The sequence below is a fragment of the Heterodontus francisci genome, chromosome 1 (assembly GCF_036365525.1).
Source record: "Heterodontus francisci isolate sHetFra1 chromosome 1, sHetFra1.hap1, whole genome shotgun sequence".
NCBI classification, from domain to species: Eukaryota; Metazoa; Chordata; class Chondrichthyes; order Heterodontiformes; family Heterodontidae; genus Heterodontus; species Heterodontus francisci.
Window position 1 is genome coordinate 102,083,059 of NC_090371.1, and position 17,133 is coordinate 102,100,191.

Below are 17,133 nucleotides of genomic sequence, written 5' to 3' on the forward strand. Positions count from 1 at the left end.
GCAAGCCACTCAGTTGTCATGAAGTCATGGAAATGAAAATCGGAAGAGATTGGAAGAAACCTGGCGGCAAATCCGATTAACACCTAAAGTCAAAATTACCCCAGGGAGTCAAGTGTTGTCTTCAAGTGAAATGGAGTTAGAAGCAGGGCTCAAGATACAGCAGTGCAATTCATTTCACATTTTAAACTTATACATTCCAGCCTTATTTTTATATACCATTATAAATCTCTATGTCCCCATTTAGAATAGTGAGTTGGATTAAAATAAGCGGGGGCGGGTGGGGGGGTTGGGGGATGGTGGAGGGGGCAGTGGGTTTGGTTAGGAAGAGACAGTGAGCATTAGAGACTAAGGAGAATTCAGAAAAAGGTGAAAGCTAAATGCTCTATATCTGAGTGTAAAAAGCATTCGCAACAAAATAGATGAAATAGCACAGATAGCAATAAATGCGTTTGAACTAATAGCCATTAAGAAGACGTGGTTGCAGAGTGACCAAGGTTGGGAATTAAATATTCCAGGAGACCAGACTTTTGGAAGAGACAGGCATAATAGAAAAGGCAGAGGGGTAGCTCTCATAATAAAGGATCACAGTTCAGAAAATCAAGATGTAAAATCAGTTTGGGTGGAGCTAAGAAACAAAAAGGGGCAGGAAGCACTGGTGGGAGTTGTTTACAAGCCCCATAACAGTAGTTGCAATGTTGGCAGGGTATATATTAGAGGTGCATGTAACAAAGGTAATGCAGTAATCATGGAGGACTTTAATCTTCATATAGATTGAGCAAACCAAATTTGCCGTAACAACAACTTAGGGCTGAATTTTGTTGAGCTCCCGACATCAGGCTCCTTGGCGGGGCTGGGTGAGGGATGGGGGGGTTGGTGGTCAAAAGCACACAGCAACAGCAGCCTGCCACAGAGCTCGATACTGGGATTGCCAGGCCCGATCTTCCCGGTGGCGACAAGACTCTGTGGCGGCACTCCGCCACTCGGCAACAGAATCCGACTTTAAATATTGAAATTAACTTTATGCATACATTTAAATCCAATTCCCTGCAATCTTACTTTCAGTTCTGGATCTTCAGTGCGTCCGGCAGCACTCACACGCCTTCACTTTCCCATCCAGGGAAAGCTACCACCACCAAGTTGGGGAAGGGGGGAATCAGAGCATTTTTAGTGTAGTTAGGTTTGGGGGTGGGGGTGTCAACTCTGCATTTTCAGTGTGGCAGGGAAAGGGGTGACCTCTGCACTTTGTGCCGTTGCGGGGATGGAGAGGGTCAACTCTGCAATTTCAGTCTATTGGTGGAGGGGGGGAACGGGCCAAACATTTATTTTTAGTGTCGTAGCGGGGGTGGCAGGGTTGCTGAAGGAAGGGCGGAGTTAGATGATGTTATGGAGGTGGAAATGGGCGGCACAGTGGTGCAGTGGTTAGCACCGCAGCCTCACAGCTCCAAGGACCCGGGTTCGATTCTGGGTACTGCCTGTGCGGAGTTTGCAAGTTTTCCCTGTGACCGTGTGGGTTTTCGCCGGGTGCTCCGGTTTCCTCCCACAGCGCAAAGACTTGCAGGTTGATAGATAAATTGACCATTGTAAATTGCCCCTAGTGTAGGTAGGTGGTAGGGAATATGGGATTACTGTAGGGTTAGTATAAATGGGTGGTTGTTGGTCGGCACAGACTCGGTGGGCCGAAGAGCCTGTTTCAGTGCTGTATCTCTAAAAAAAATAAATGTCTTCGTGATGGCACGCAAATGAGGTCGGAAGCTCAACTCGGGGTCAAATGTGACTCCAAGGTTACGAACAGACTGGCTTGATCTCAGACTGTTGTCAGGGAGAGGAATGGAATCGGTGGCTAGCAAGTAGGGTTCTTGGACTGTTAGCACAAAGACCACAAATCTCAGGAAGTAACAGTTAGTAAAGCGTTTGGTCCAGCCCTAACTGGAATACAGCATGCAATGATGATCACCATATTATGAGAAGGGCAACCAGACATTGGAGAAGGTGCAATAAAATTTAAAGCTGGTACTAAACATTTGAGTTATGTAGAGAGGTTGCAGAAGCTGTGAATGTTTACACTGTAGAAGTGTCATGGGTGAATTTATTGTGGTATGCACAATTTTAAAGATTACAGACAGGTTAAACATCAATATGTTCAATAACATTACAGATTCGACAAAAGGGCATAGCATCAAACTCAGAAGAGGGAGGAGGAATTGACATAGATTCCGATTGAATTAGATTTAACTACTTTATGGAGTGAGTGATGCATGTACGGAATGGAATGGACTGCCAAAGGAGGCAGTGGAAGCAGAATATTCAAGAAAGTGTGGATAAATTCCTAGTGGCAAATTTAATGGAGGGATGAGAAGTATCATGTAATATGACAGTGACATTTGAGTTCTTTGATGAAGTAATAGAGGGTGAATGAGGACAGTGCAGTTGACGTATGTATGTGTAAATTTTCAAAAGGCATTTGATAAAGTAGACTTGTTAGCAAAATTGAATCCTAGAGGAGTAAAGGGGCAGTGGCTATGTGGATTTGGGACAGGAAGCTGTTAGTAGTAGTGAATAATTGTTTTCCGGACTGGAGGAAAGTGGTATCCCCAGGGGCTAGTATTAGACCTACACTGCTGTTTCTGATATATATTAATGACCTGGACTTTGGACAAACAGGGCAAAATTTCAAAGTTTACAGATGACACCAGACTCAGAAATATAGTAAACAGTGAGCAGGAGAGATAGTAACAGACTTCAGGAGGACTGGTGAAATCGGCAGATGAAATTTAAGGCAGAGAAGTGTGGAGAATGAGGAATTGCAATATATACTAAATTGTACATTTTGAAGGCAGTGCAGGAACAGAGTCCTGAGGTGCATGTAACCAAGTCTTTGAAGGTGGCAGAACAAGTTACATATGTTGTTAAAAAGGCATATGAGATTCTTGACTTTATAAACAAGAGGCACAGATTACCAAAGCAAGGACTTTATGTTAAAACTTTATAAAATACTGGTTAGGCCCTGGCTAGAATACTGTGTTCAATTCTGGGCACTGCACTTTTGGAAGGATGTCAAGGCCTTAGAGAGGATGCAGCAGAGATTTACTGGAATGGTACCAGTGGTGAATAACTTCAGTTATGTGGAGTGATTAGAAACTGGGGTTATTCTCCTTTAGAGCCGAGAAGGTTAAGGGGAGATTTGATAAAGGTGTTCAAAATCATGAAGGATTTTGATTAAGTAAATCAGCAGAAACTGTTTTCAGCAGTAGAAGTGTCAGTAACCCGACGAAATAGATTTAAGGTAATTGGCAAAAGAGCCAGAGGTGGCATGAGGAGAAAAAATGTACACAACGAAGTATGATATGGAATGCAGTCCATGAAAAGGGTGATGGAAGCAGATTCATAATAACTTTTAAGAGGGAATTGAATAAATGCTTGAAGGAGGAAAAATTGCAGGAAAAAGAGAAAGGGCTTGGGATCAATTGGACAGATCTTTCAAAGAACCGGCAGAGACACGATGGGCCAAATGGCCTCTTTCTGTGCTGGATCATTCTATGCTTCTATGATATTTCCTCAACACTGGACTGGCCAGATAGAATACAATAGCCTTTTCAGATCCTGAATGTTCCTGTGTTCCTAACAAATATGATATGGTACTAAATAATGCAAGTCCTTTTCCTTTTTGAAATTCCAACAGTAATAAGCTGATCAAGTTTTATGTTTCAGGTTTATTAGATTTTTTAAAATTAATTCACGGGATGTGGGCATCACTGGCTATGCCAGCATTTATTGCCCATCCCTAATGGCCCTTGAGAAGGAGGTGGTGAGCAGCCTTCTTGAACTGCTGCAGTCCATGTGAGGTAGCTACACCCACAGTGCTGTTAAGAAGGGAGTTCCAGGATTTTGACCCAGCGACAGTGAAGGAACGGCGATACAGTTCCAAGTCAGGATGGTGTGTGACTTGGATGGGAACTTGCAGGTGGTGATGTTCCCATGCATCTGCTGCTCTTGTCCTTCGAGGTGGTAGAGGTCGCGGGTTTGGAAGGTGCTGTCGAAGGAGCCTTGGTGCGTTGCTGCTGTGCATCTTGTAGATGGTACACACTGCTGCCACTATGCGTCGGTGGTGGAGAGAGTGAATGTTTGTAGATGGTGTGGCAATCAAGTGGGCTGTTTTGTCCTGGATGGTGTCGAGCTTCTTGAGTGTTGTTGGAGCTGCACCCATCCAGGCAAGTGGAGAGTATTCCATCACACTCCTGACTTGTGCCTTGTAGATGGTGGACAGGCTTTGGGGAGTCTGGAGGTGAGTTACTCGCCTCAGGATTCCTACCCTCTGACCTGCTGTTGTAGCCCCGGTATTTAAATGGCTACTCCAGTTCAGTTTCTGGTCAATGGTAGCCCCTAGGATGTTGATAGTGGGGGATTCACCGATGGTAATGCCATTGAATATCAAGGGGAGATGGTTAGATTCTCTCTTGTTGGAGATGGTCATTGTCTGGCACTTGTGTGGCACAAATGTTACTTGCCACTTATCAGCCCAAGCCTGGATGTTGTCCAGGTCTTGCTGCATTTCTACATAGACTGCTTCAGTATATGAGGAGTCGCGAATGGTGCTGAACATTGTGCAATCATCGGCGAATATCCCCACTTCTGACCTTATGATAGAAGGAAGGTCATTGATGAAGCAGCTGAAGATGGTTGGGCCGAGGACACTACCCTGAGGAACTCCTGCAGTGATGTCCTGGAGCTCAGATGATTGACCTCCAACAACCACAGCCATCGTCCTTTGCGCTAGGTGTGAATCCAACCAGCAGAGAGTTTTCCCCCTGATTCCCATTGACTCCAGTTTTGCTAGGGCTCCTTGATGCCATACTCAGTCAAATGCTGCCTTGATGTCAAGGGTAGTCACTCTCACCTTACCTCTTGAGTTCAGCTCTTTTGTCCATGTTTGAACCAAGGCTATAATGAGGTCAGGAGCTGAGTGGCCCTGGCGGTACCCAAATTCAGCATCACTGAGCAGGTTATTGCTAAGCAAGTGCTGCTTGATGGCACTGTTGATGACACCTTCCATCACTTTACTGATGATTGAGAGTAGACTGATGGGGCGGTAATTGGCCGGGTTGGACTTGTCCTGCTTTTTGTGTACAGGACATACTTGGACAATTTTCCACATTGCCGGGTAGATGCCAGTGTTGTACCTATACTGGAACAGCTTGGCTAGGGGTGCGGCAGGTTCTGGAGCACAGGTCTTCAGTACTATTGCCGGAATATTGTCAGGACCCACAGCCTTTGCAGTATCAAGTGCCTTCAGTCGTTTCTTGATATCACACGGTGTGAATCGAATTGGCTGAAGTCTGGCATCTGTAATGCTGGGGACTTCAGGAGGGGGCCGAGGTGGATCATCAACTCGGCACTTCTGGCTGAAAATTGTTGCAAATGCTTCTGCCTTATCTTTCCAACTGATGTGCTAGGCTCCCCCATCATTGAAGATGGAGATATTTGTGGAGCCACCTCCTTCAGTTAGTTGTTTAATTGTCCACCACCATTCACGGCTGGATGTGGCAGGACTGCAGAGCTTCGATCTGATCTGTTGGTTATGGGATCACTTAGCTCTGTCTATTGCATGCTGCTTATGCTGTTTGGCATGCAAGTAGTCCTGGATTGTAGCTTCACCAGGTTGACACCTCATTTTGAGGTATGCCTGGTGCTGCTCCTAGCATGCCCTCCTGCACTCTTCATTGAACCAGGGTTGGTCTCCTGGCTTGATGGTAATGGTAGAGCGGGGGATATGCCGGGCCATGAGGTTACAGATGGTGGTTGAGTACAATTCTGCTGCTGCTGATGGCCCACAGCGCCTCATGGATGCCCAGTTTTGCATTGCTAGATCTGTTCGAAATCTATCCCATTTAGCATGGTGATAGTGCCATACAACACGATGGACAGGACATAGCCTCCACAAGGACTGTGCGATGGTCGCTCCTACCAATACAGTCATGGACAGAAGCATCTACTTATTTATTCGTTCATGGGATGTGTGTGTTGCTGGCAATTCCAGCATTTATTGCCCAGCCCTATTTGCCCTTGAGAAAGTGTGGTGAGCCATCTTCTTGAACCACTACAATCCATGTTGTGTAGGTATACCTGACAGTGCTGTTAGGGAGGGAGTTCCAGGTTTTTAATCCAGAATTAGTGAAGGAATGGTTATATAGTTCCAAGTAAGGATGGTGTGTGGCTTGGAACGGAACTTGCAGCAGGTGGTTTTCCAATGCATCTGCTGCCCTTGTCCTTCTAGGTGGTAGAGGTCATAGGTTTGGAAAGTGCAGTCGAAGAAGGCTTGGCGAGGTGCTGCAGTGCATCTTATAGATGCTACAAACTACAGCCACAGTGCCATGGTGGTGGAGGGAGTGAATGAGTAAGGTGATGGATGGTGAGTCGATCAAGCAGGTTGCTTTATTGTGGATGGTGTTGAGTTTCTTGAGTGCTTTTGGAGCTGCAGTCATCCAGGCAAATGGAGAGTATTCCATTACACTCCTACCTTGTGGCTTGTAGATGGTGGACACACTTTGGGGAGTCAGGAGGTGATTTACTCACTGCAGAATTTTCAGCCTCTGACCTGCTCTTGTCGCCACTGTATTTAGGTGGCTGATCCAGTTAAGTTTCTGTTCAATCGTGAACCCCAGGATACTGATGGTTGGGGGATTCAGCGATGGAAATGCCACTGAACATCAAGGGGAGATGGTTAGATTCTCTCTTGTTGGAGATGGTCACTGCCTGGCACCTCTGTGGTGCGAATGTTACTTGCCACTTTTTAGTCCAAGCCGGAATGTTGTCCAGGTCCTGCTGAATATGGGCATGAACTGCTTCAGTACTGAGAAGTTGGGAATGATACTAACACTGTGCAATGATTAGTAAACATCCTCACTTCTAACCATATGATAGAGGGAAAGTCATTGTTGAATCAGCAGAAGATGGTTGGGCCTAGGACACTACCATGTAGAACTCATGCAGCGATGTGTTGGGGTTGAGATGATTGGCCTCCAACAACCACAACCATCTTCCTTTGTGTTAAATATGACTCCAACCAGTGAAGACCCCTGAATCCATTGACTTGAATTTTGCTGGGACTCCTTGATGGCACACTTGGGCAAATGCTGCCTTGATGTCAAGGGCAGTCACTCTCACCCCACCTCTGAAATTCAGCTTTTTTTCATGTTTGCACCAAGGCTGTAATGAAGTCTGGAGCTGAGTGATCCTGGCAGAACCCAAACTGAGCCTTGGTGCACAGGTTATTTGTAAGTAAGTGCTTGATAGCACTGTCGACAAAACCTTCCATCACTCTGCTGATGATTGAGATGGTGGGGCAGTAATTGGATTGGATTTGTCCTGCTTTTTGTGGTCAGGACTTACCCGGGCAATTTTCCACATTGTCAGATAGCTATACTGCAATAGCATGGCTAGGGACATGGCTAGTGCTGGAGCACAAGTCTTCAGTACTACAGCCAGGATGTTGTCAGAGTTCATAGCCTTTGCTGTATCCAGTGCCTTCAGCCATTTCTTGATATCACATAGAGTGTATTGAATTGGCTGAAAATTGGCATTTGTGATGCTGGGGACTTCAGGAGATGGCCAAGATGGATCATCCACTCGGCACTTCTGGATGAAGATGGTTGCAAATGTTTCAGCCTTGTCTTTTGCCATGTATTATCACCAAAATCTCTGACATCAATGCAAAATAAATTCTGGTATTTAGTGCTGTTAAAAATCGATGATCTTTTTTCAAATTAGCCTGTGAAATGTGTGTTGGATGTTTCAAATCGTACTGATTATTCTGTAATTGCCACGAAGTACAACATACAGCATGTGAAAAAAGTAATACAGCAACTTACCAAAATCATCTTACAACTAAAGCAACAGATCAAAATCATAACTACCCATACTTTTGTGAATTTTCAGAAGCATGCTACCTGGAGATGACATCTATTAGATCGAAATTTATGAATACCAATTTTACTGCAAAGAGAACAACTACGAATGTCAAGAAATCAAATCTGATCCAGTTGGGAAGATGAACGATGTCTGACTCATTTCTACGTAACCAAACATGATCATTGCTGCCCAACGCTCCAAACCATCGCATGAACCAGATGAAATTTAAACCATCTAAAACTGATTTTTTTCTCTGCAATATGTTTTCCCACGATTTTCTTGAGCAGAATTTGTTTTCGATATAGGACACAAGAAAAAATCCAACTCTGCAATAGTTTAACATTTTCATTTAAAAACAATCGGTTTTATCGGAAAGGCAAGCCGAAACAGAAGAACTTGCAGCTTCATTTCAGCACAGTAGGATTGGACATAAGGGGCATGTGAAGCACAGACGGACTCTCAATTATTTGACAAGGTTGTCCTTCCCGATTACCATGACTGGTTGAGAGAGATTTTCATTTGAGATTTGCTTTGCCCTGGAAAGAGATGTGTGGGGGGGAGGAGGAGGGGGGGGGGGGGGGGTGGGGGGTGGGGGGTGGTCTGGTGCTGTAGCGAGAGGCTTTACGAACTTCTCCAGAAAGCTGCTGGAGGTTAAAGCGCTAACGAACACTCAATGAAATGGACAAGGAGAAGCTGCGATTCCCGCGCATCTGCGCACGAATTAAAGCCGGAAAACACGTCGGCTTTTCATGCCAACAAAAAGAAAGCCGGGCAATACAAAAGGGGTGGAGCGAGCTTTGAGGTAAGGAGCCGGTGTTAGTGTAAACGAAACTTTACCCAGGGCAATCGGAGGTCCTTAAGGAGCTGGTAGATCGCGACCGCGGTTTCATGACGATGTGGCTCATGGTGATCCCGCCAGGATCCAGGGCGCCGGCTCGCTGTCCGCCCTCGTAACTCTTTTTTATTTCCTTCTCTGAACACCACGTCTCGGAAAGATGGCTCTGACCTCCCCCTTCCCTCTGAGCTGTTTCTTCACACAACGCCGAATTACTCAAGCATCAACTGTTAGGAAGTGACAGCTCTGCCTTTGCCTGCCTGGGGACCGCCACTGTTTGCTTGCCTCTATTCTCCAGCACTGGAGCTCGACTAGGCTTGCTTTTTCCGAGAGAGAGAGTCGACGGGGGAGCCTTTTGCCTCTCCCGGCCGATGGGAGAAGAGCACATGTCCCGGGACACCTCCGCCTTTGCATCGGGGACAGTCCAAGTGAAGTGCGCTCCGGCTGTCGGAACCAGAAAAGGTATTACATCCACACACTGTGCCCGGTTCGCTTTCCAAGAAGTAGCTGAAGATAAATGGTTGCTTCAGCGCAATGTGCTGCTGCCGGACTCTTTGCTTCTCATGATTCCCGCCTCCTTTCACCTTCTGAATGATAACTCCAGCAGAGACCGATCTGCTCAGTCCAACACTCTCATGCCCCCACCCTTTGACGCAAACAGCAGCAGCTTTTACACAACAGCTGCCAACCCCTGAGAGGGAGGCGGCATTGGGTTTGTAATGATCCCAACGCCAATGTTTGGGGGAACAGCTGGCAGTCAGTTAGCTCAGAGCAAGTGCCGCTGGAGTTAGTTAATCATTCTCCATGCTCCTTGGGATTGCAATGCACTTGTTTGTTTTCCTTATGCCGATATCGAACTTTAAGGTTATCTTGTTAGCCAGCTGAATAACAAAGTAGCGGAAGTTTTAATCCTGGCATCAAACCTTTCTCATGGGACATCCCGCCAAAATCAACGAGGCAATCAGTACCATCACCATGACCACAACACACGCAAATATGGACGTCAGAAATCCTGTCATCCCATTTAGCCAGCTGGCGTCATTTCATTGTACCTCAGCTTGAGCCGCAAAGTATTCGCCATTTGTTGTTACTTCCCAACATGGGCTCCATATTTCCGCCTCTAGGAAGTACAGCATTTTGATTTTCCAATTTCTTGCGAGAACATACATCAGCAGCAATGCCTCTCAGAACGATAAGAGTCTGCAGGATACAGCTGACACCACAGGCAAACCACTTGAAAAAGATCTCTTTCCAGTTTATGAATGTCACCCATGCTCCTGGTTTGGTTAATGTTTTGGGACAAACTCCCACTATCTAATGCATTAAGTATGAGAATTTTACATAATTTTTGAAAAATTTAAACTTAAGTTTTGTTTTTAAAGTCAGAAAACTAGTATCACAGAATTATGTTTTTTCAATTTTACTTATAAATATATTTTACTTTTAAATATATTTTACATAGAACAAACTGCACAGAAATAGGCCATTCAGCACAACTACTGTGTGCTGGTGTTTATACTCCAGAGTTTCTCTCCATTTGCCACTTCTCAGCCTTTCAGCAATTCTTTCTATTTCTTTTCTCACGTACTCATCTAGTGTTATTAATATTAGCTGAAGGAGGGAGAAAGCTGCCAGATAAAAAGTATACAAGAGAGAAAATCGTCAGATGCAGTAAAAACTAGGTACAACAACTTGCATTTATACAGTTACTGGCAGCTTACACTTTTTTCCCCCCCAAAAAGTGAAAATCATGTGACAAGAGAAAACTGAGCAGCATTAAAGGATGAATATTTTCGGTTAAAAAAAAGTCTGATTAGATTACTGGTGCAGGGGTTGGCCTATACCCATATTACCCTTTTAAAGTATCAGAGCATGAGGTTTCCCTTGTACTTGCATCCAGACACAGCAGTAATCTAGTCACAAAGTACACAGCTTGAAAAATCACAGCATTTATGTTGCAGGTGAACATAAGAAATAGGAGCAGGAGTAGACCATATGGCCCGTTGAGCATGCTCCACCATTCAATAAGATCATGGCTGATCTTAGTCTTCAACTCCATTTTCCCACCCACTCACCATATTCCTTGATTCCCTGAGAGTCCAAAGATCTGTCTATCCCAGCCTTAAATATACTCAACAATGGAACATCCAAAACCCTCTGGGGCAGAGAATTCTAAAGATTCACAACCCTTTGAGTGAAGCAATTTCTCCTCATCTCAGTCCTAAATGATTGACCCCTGATCCTGAGACTGTTTCATCTGTTGTGACTTTTTTTAATTAAAATAAAACCACCCAGTTTGTATATTTAATTGGCATTTTTAAATTTCTCACTTCTATATGTTTTAGATTCCCCAACCAGCGGAAACAATCTCTCAGCATCTATCCAATCCAGCCCCTTTAGAATCTTGTATGTTTCAATAAGATTGCCTCTCATCATAAGACAACCCCTCATCCCAGGGAACAATTTGGTGAACCTTCACTGTACCGCCTCCTGTGCAAGTGTCATAGTCATAGATAGAGAGATACAGCACTGTATCTTTGGCCCACTGAGTCTGTGCCGACCATCAACCACCCATTTATACTAATCCTACATTAAACCCATATTCCCTGCCACATCCCCACCTTCCCTCAATTCTCCTACCACCTACCTACACTATGGGCAATTAGGGTGTATCCTTTCTTAAATGTGGAGACCAAAACTGCACACAGTACTCCTGATGTGGTCTCACCAAAACTCTGTACAAATGTAGCAAGCCATCTTTATTCCTGTACTCCAATCCCCTTGCAATAAAGGACAACATGCCATGTGTTTTCCTAATAGCCTGCTGCATCTGCATGTTAACTTTCTTGCATTCCTCATTTGACACACCCAAGTCTCTTTGAACAGCAACACTTACAAGTTGCACACGTTTTTAAAAATATTCTGCTTTTCTACTCTTATGACCAAAGTGAATAACTTCACACTTCCCTACATTATACTCCATCTGCATCTGGTTGCCCACTCACTTAACCTGTCTATATCTCTTTGCAGCCTGTCTGTGTCATCCCCGGTTTACCTGTCCACCAAGCTTTGTATCATCATCAAACTTAAATACATTACTCTCTGTCTCTTCATCTAAGTCATTGATATAGATTGAGAATAGCTGAGGCCTCAGCACTGATCCTTGCGGCACTCCACTATTCACTGCCTGCCAACTTGAAAATGTCACGTTTATGTCCACTCGTTGCTTCCTGTCCGTTAACCAATCATCTATCCATGCTAATATATTACCCCTAACTCCATGAGCTCTTATCTTGCCAATTAACCTTTTGTGTGGCACCTTATCGAATGCCTTTTGGATATACTACGTCTACTAGTTCCCCTTTATCTGTCATAATGGTTACATTCTCAAAAAACTCTAATAAATTTGTCAAACAGGATTTCCCTTTAGTAAAACCATGCTGACTTGTTCTAAGCATACTGTGCTTTTCTAATTGCATTGTTAAGACTTCCTAAATAATAGTTTCCAGCATTTTCCCAATGACTGATGTTAGGCTAACTGGCTTATAGTTCCCTGTTTTCCATTTCCCTCCTTTCTTGAAAAATGGTGTAACATTTCCCAACTTTCACCATTCTGGAATCTAAGGTATTTTGGAAAATCATAGTTAGCGCATCCACTGTCTCTGCTGCTGTCTCTTTTAGAACCCTAGGGTGTAGGCCATGGGGATTTGTTGGATTTTCGTCCCTTAAGTTTCTCCAATACTTTTACTCTGCTGACATTAATTTCTTCACTCTTTTTAGTCCCTAGGTTACTGTCTATTTCTGGTATGAAACTTATATCTTCTACTGTGAAGACAGACACAAAATATTTGTTCAATTCCTCTGTCATTTCCTCATTCCCCATGATAATTTATCCAATCTCTGCTTCTAAGGGACCAACATTTACTTTCCTTTTTATATACTGAGAAGAGCTCTTACAATCTGTTTTTATATTTCCAGCTATTCTATTTTTTCCCTTTTTAGCAACTTTTTGGTGGCCTGTTGCTGGTTTCTAAAACATTCCCAATCCTCAGACTTGCTACTGTTTTTTTGCAACATTGTAAGCCTCTTCTTTTAATTTAATACCATCCTTAACTCCATGAGTGAGCCATGGATGGGTCTTTCTTGCTGAGTTTTTGTTTTTCAATGGAAAACAAAATAAGTTTCAATTACCATACACCCAATCTTCTTGATCCTTCATGTCATTAAGTCAGCATCCAAATGAATCTCTGCCCACAAAGCTGGCCACACACCTGACTCTTAAATGTCAGTATCCTCCACTTTTTTTTATTCTTTCATGGGTTGTGGGCGTCGCTGGCAGCACCAGCATTTGTTGCCCATCCCTAATTGCCCTTGACAACTGAATGACTTGCGAGGCCATTTCAGAGGGCAGTTAAGAGTCAACCACATTGCTGTGGGTCTGGAGTCACATGTAGGCCAGACCAGGTAAGGACAGCAGATTTCCTTCCTTAAAGGGCATTAGTGAATCAGATGAGTTTTTACAACAATCAGTGATAGTTTTTACTGAGACTTGCTTACAATTCCAGATTTTTATGAATTAATTAAATTTTTAATTCCACCAGCTGCCATGTTGTACTGATGTCTCCCCTGATGTACTGTTTGTTTGGGGGGGGGGGGGGCGGGGGCTCTCAGCATTGTGACCAGCTTATCGGCACAGCAGGTAACAAAATAGGTTTTTGATTGTTTTTAATTGCAATGTTGGATTATTTTTTTAAAATTATCCTCACAGACCTTTTCTGTTTTTTTTTATTTTAATGTATTTTTATGGCATAAGTCATAATTGCAAGTTCTTAAACATGCTTTTCATGAAGTGCATGAATGATGGTTAAATAAGTTGAAACATAAATTCTAAGGCTCAAAGAAGAAATATACCAGCATGCATTCAGCATTTCCTTGAGTCCTGATTATTTACGTTAATTTATACCCTTTTTAAATTTGAGCATATTCTAATGAGATTGAGCAGATACTTGGGTGTAACTTGACATCAGCAAAATGAGGGAAACACTGAGTGCATTATTGAGTTTAAGCTCTATCCTGATGTATTTAACCCTCAGTCAGTACCACAAAAACAGATTATCTGGTCAGATTATCTCTGCTTTTTGTGGGATCTTGCTATATGCCAATTGGCTGCTGTTTCCGACATTACAACTGTGGCGCCACTTTAAAAAAGAAAAAGTGCTTAAATTGGCTGTGAAGCATTTTTGTGAAATCCCAAGGTTTTTTTCATTCATTCTTGGGATGTGAGCATCGCTGGCAAGGCCAGCATTTATTGCCCATCCTAATTGCTCTTGAAAAGCTGGTGGTGAGCACCTTCTTGAACCCTACTGTCCATGTGGTGTAGGTACACCCACAGTGCTGTTGGGGAGGAAGTTCCAGGATTTTGACCCACCGACAGTGAAGAAATGGTGATATAGTTCCAAGTCAGAATGGTGAGTGACTTGGAAGGGAACTTGTTGGTGGTGGTGTTGTCCTGTGTCTGCTGCCCTTGTCCATCAAGGTGGTATAGATTGCAGGTTTGGAAGGTGCTGTCGAAGGAGCCTTGGCAAGTTGCTGCATTGCATCTTGCATATGGTACACACTATACGCCGGTGGTGGAGGGAGTGAATGTTTGAGGTAATGGATTGGGTGCCGATCAAGTGGGCTGCATTGTCTTGGATGGTGTCAAGCTTCTCTAGTGTTGTTGGAGCTGCACACATCCAGGCAATTGCACAGTAATTCCATCACATTCCTGACTTGTGTCTTGTAGATGGTGTACAGGCTTTGGGGCATCAGGAGGTGAATTACTCTCCACAGAATTCCTAACCTCTGACCTGCTCTTGTAGTCACAGTATTTATATGGCTGATCCAGTTAAGTTTCAGGTCAATGGTAACCCCCCCAGGATGTAGATGGTTGTGGGGATTCAGCGATTGTAATACTGTTGAATGTCAAGGGGAGATGGTTAATTCTCTCTTGTTGGAGAAATTCATTGCCTAGCACTTGTGTAGCGCGAATGTTACCTACCACTTATCAGCCCAAGCAAGAATGTTGTCCAGGTCTTGCTGCATGTGGGCATGGGCTGCTCCAGTATCTGAGGAGTTGCAAATGGTCGTGAACACTGTGAAATCTTCAGCAAACATCCCTGCTTCTGACCTTTTTTGGAGGGAAGGTCATTGATGAAGCAACGGAAGATAGTTGGGCTTAGGACACTACCCTGAGGAACTCATGCAGCAATGTCCTGGAGCTGAGCTGATTGGCCTCCAACAACTATCTTCTTTTGTGAGAGGTATGACTGCAACCAGTGGAGAGTTTCCTCCCTGATTGACATTGACTTCAATTTTACTAGGGCTCTTTGATGCCAAACGTGGTCAGATGCTGAAGATGTCAAGGCAATCACTCTCACCTCACCTCTGAAATTCAACCCTTTTGCCCATGTTTGGACCAAGGCTATAATGAGGTCTGGAGCTGAGTGGCCCTGGCAGAACCCAAACTGAGCGTCAGTGAGCAGGATATTGCTAAGTGACACTTGATAGCAGTGTTGACGACACCTTCAATTACTTTGCTGATGATTGAGAGTAGACTGTTGGGGTGATAATTGCTTGAATTGGATTTGTCCTGCTTTTTGTGGACAGGACTTGCCTGCAATTTTCCACATTGTCGTCAGGTGTTGTAGATGTACTGAAACAGCTTGGCTAAGGGTGCAGCTACTTCTGGGGCACATGTCGGCAGTACTATTGCCGGAATGTTGTCAGGGCCCATAGCCTTTGCTGTATCCAATGCCTTGAGCCGTTTCTTGATATCACATGGAATGAATCGAATAGGTTGAAGACTGGCATCTATGATGCTGAGGACCTCAGGAGGAGGCCGAGATGGATCATCCACTCAGCATTTCTGGCTGAAGATGGTTGGAAATGTTTCAGCCTTGTCTTTTGCACTAACGTGCTGGGCTCCCCCATCATTGAGGATGGGGATGTTTTTGGAGACTCCTCCTCCAGTTAGTTGTTTAATTGTCCACTACCGTTGACAACTAGATGTAGCCAGACTGCAGACCTTTGTTCTGAACTGTTGGTTGTGGGATTGTTTAGCTCTGTTCATAGCATGCTGCTTGCGCTCTTTAGCATGCATGTACTCCTGTGCTGTAGCCTCACCAAGTTGGCACCTCTTTTACATAGGCCTGGTGTTGCTCCTGGCATGTCCTCCTGCACTCCTTATTGTGATAGCCACTATATAAATTAAGTCTTTTTTCTTTCAATCAGATCATGGCTGATTTGTACTTCAACTCTATAAACTTGCCTCTAATCCACATGCCTGATAGCCTTAACTAACAAAAATTTATCAATCACAGCCGATCTCACTCCTAAATGTCCAAATTCTAATTTTAAAGCTGTGCTTCCTTGTTCTGGACTCCCCATTAAAGAAAATAGTGGGGCCTAAATTCATTAGCACCCCAAACCAGGTACAATTCCAGGGCAAGCAGCAAAGGCATGCCAGAACTGAGGCCTGAGCACCAAATGAAATTTGACCTCCAGCCTTGTCATCATAATTCAGGCACACTGCAGGCGCCAATCAGGGACCTAACGAATGTCAGCCAACCCAAAGGCCTACAGGCAATTCTGAGAAGAAAGGGATGTGATGGGTCATGAGGTGAGGGTGGCCCAGCCGTTGCTCCTAGTTGCTTGGTGAAGCCATGAGGAGAACTCCTGCTCATTACATCCCACAAAACACAAAATCTAGCAGCCTCCAGCAGCTCCCTTGAGAACCACTGATTAGGCATCGCACATACCAGAGATAATAGTTGGAGCTTGCGCATCACAAACTCTGAATAATCTAAACATATTTAGTCGTCTGGGTCTGAAATGGGTGCAGTATTAAAATGAGCTAATTTCAGTTGAATACAAGGCTGCCTAAAACAGGTCCAGATCAATTAAGTAGTGGTCTAAACACCTGAGCTGAGCAGAGCAGACTCAGGCATGTGCCCTGCTAAATTAGTTATTATTACGTCCATTATACCAGCAAAATTAGGCCTTAATTTCTGTATCAAATCTATTTATCATTTTTAATACCTCTGTTAGATTATCCCTCAACCTTTTAAACTCAAAGGCAGGCAAGTTGGTGCACCCTGTCCTCATAATTTATCCCTTTTAGCACCAGTATCACTCTGGTAAATCTGTTCCATATTCCCTCCAAGACAAACATATCTTTCCTGAGGTGTGGTGCACATAATTGAATGCAGTATCCAGATGGAGAAATAATATAGGGCTGGAGTTTTAAATACTGTTGGGTTCTGGATCATAGGTGGGCGGGCACGCAATTTGGCAGCACCAGCCTCCATGCCAGTTTGTCGCCACGACCCTGAGCCATTTTGAACGAATAGGCC

The 17,133-nt window shown here is 44.1% G+C and overlaps 1 protein-coding gene across 7 annotated transcripts in view; it reads right to left on the reverse strand.

Annotated features, from left to right (window-relative positions):
* pde4d (phosphodiesterase 4D, cAMP-specific) overlaps nt 1–17,133 on the reverse strand; it is a 1,078,190-nt gene that overhangs the window by 347,146 nt on the left and 713,911 nt on the right. The window contains exon 1 of one of the 7 annotated variants that reach the window (XM_068033722.1): nt 8,743–9,357. The exons of the other annotated variants lie outside the window; for them this stretch is intronic. Coding sequence (XP_067889823.1) covers nt 8,743–8,810 — 68 coding nt within the window. The 5' untranslated portion in view covers nt 8,811–9,357. Of the gene's footprint in view, nt 1–8,742; nt 9,358–17,133 lie in introns of those variants that run through there. 7 annotated transcript variants of the gene reach the window in all.